The 1,423-nt window shown below is 42.9% G+C and overlaps 1 protein-coding gene across 1 annotated transcript in view; it reads left to right on the top strand.

Moving 5' to 3' along the window:
- LOC106532171 (probable palmitoyltransferase ZDHHC1) overlaps positions 1-1,423 on the top strand; it is a gene marked incomplete in the record, with an annotated part of 12,173 nt that overhangs the window by 3,180 nt on the left and 7,570 nt on the right. Inside the window, 2 exon segments of the mRNA XM_014028185.1 lie at positions 746-861; positions 942-1,030. Coding sequence (XP_013883639.1) covers positions 746-861; positions 942-1,030 — 205 coding nt within the window.

Genomic DNA, 1,423 nt, shown 5'->3' with positions numbered 1-1,423 from the left:
TGAAGAGGTAGTTCAGTGACTGGATCAGGTGTGTTGGAGCAGGAAACATGTAAAACATGTAGGACTGTGGCCCCCCAGGACCACCCCTGCTCTGTACTTTAGTTTTCTCTGTCCTCTATTTTAGTACGTCGCTCCAGAATTGCAGTGGAAACATAAAAATACATCGAAAAATATTCATTCTCCAGATTTTACAGGTTCAGTTTTTGCTAATTCACTTAGTTGCAGTTCTGTATAACTTTTTCCATTTTTCTCCAAACAGCCTAAAATTTGTCCTGGATTTTAGACTCAAATGATTAACAGTGAGAAGCCCGAATGAGTCTTTTCATAGTCATGTAAATATATTCAGATTTAGTGATGATAACAAAGACACACCTCCCTCCTGTGTGTGAAACTAAAGCTTGTCTTTACAGGTTTAATGTATCAAATCAGACTGACATTATTAACCCAATAACACAAAAACAAACCTAAAACAGTGAGTTTTACAGATATTGAGGTAGAATTTGATGCGTTAGGAGCTGAGATTATTTTCCAAACACACACATATGAAGAACCAACAGATGCTTTTTGTTTAAACAGTGGCAGGCAGTGAGGCAGGGGATGTGAAATATTAAGTGTGTCTATATTTGGACCTTGGAYAGTTGATTTAATAACTCCATGATCCCTGGTTGTGTCCCAGCTGCTTTCAGACACACTGTCCTCACAAAGCTCAGGACAAATATGTGTGTGTGTGTGTGTTGTTGCACAGTGTGGAACAGACTCAGCACATATGAGTACATCGTACGGCAGCGCCACCGTCTGGACAGCAGAGACTCAAAGAAACCAGCTGCAGTGAAGGAAACCGGACCGCCCCCGTTTGTTAAGGTACTGATCTGCAGGGGATGGGGGTCGGACCTGGTGGTCTGGAGTGAGTTGTTCAGTGTCTGTCCTCTGCCCCCCCACAGGGTGGGAACTACTCAGGGACTCTGGGTTACACCAACCCTCAGCTGGACGTAGACGAGCCCACTGCTGTGGCCGTGCAGGGMGACACAGAGTAAGTTCTGCTTATTTTCTAACAGAACCAGGTGCAGATTCAGATCTGCAGGTTGGTCCCGGCTGACTAACCTGGTCCTGACAAGTCCTCACACCACCGTCAGGAGGTGGTTTTCTWTRCAGAAACACCAGCTGYGTTTCCATTGACCATGAAAATGCACAAATTAGAATTTCAAAAATAAATTTGCTCAATGGAAACACGTCAATTTAGAAAAAAATTACGTTTTTCGACAAAATGTTTTTGCACTAGGATGAGGTGGTTTTTCAGTTGTATCGAAATTGATATATTTCACAAAACTGCAATGGAAACACTTTTTCGCATCATGGGAGTCACGTGATCAACAACCGTCTGTTTCTACTGGCGAAAAGACGTCGAAGAAGATAACAGGAAGTA

Source organism: Austrofundulus limnaeus, unplaced genomic scaffold, assembly GCF_001266775.1.
Source record: "Austrofundulus limnaeus strain Quisiro unplaced genomic scaffold, Austrofundulus_limnaeus-1.0 Scaffold724, whole genome shotgun sequence".
NCBI classification, from domain to species: Eukaryota; Metazoa; Chordata; class Actinopteri; order Cyprinodontiformes; family Rivulidae; genus Austrofundulus; species Austrofundulus limnaeus.
Note: the sequence above shows the minus strand (reverse complement) of the source record. Positions and strands in the feature narration are given on the sequence as shown.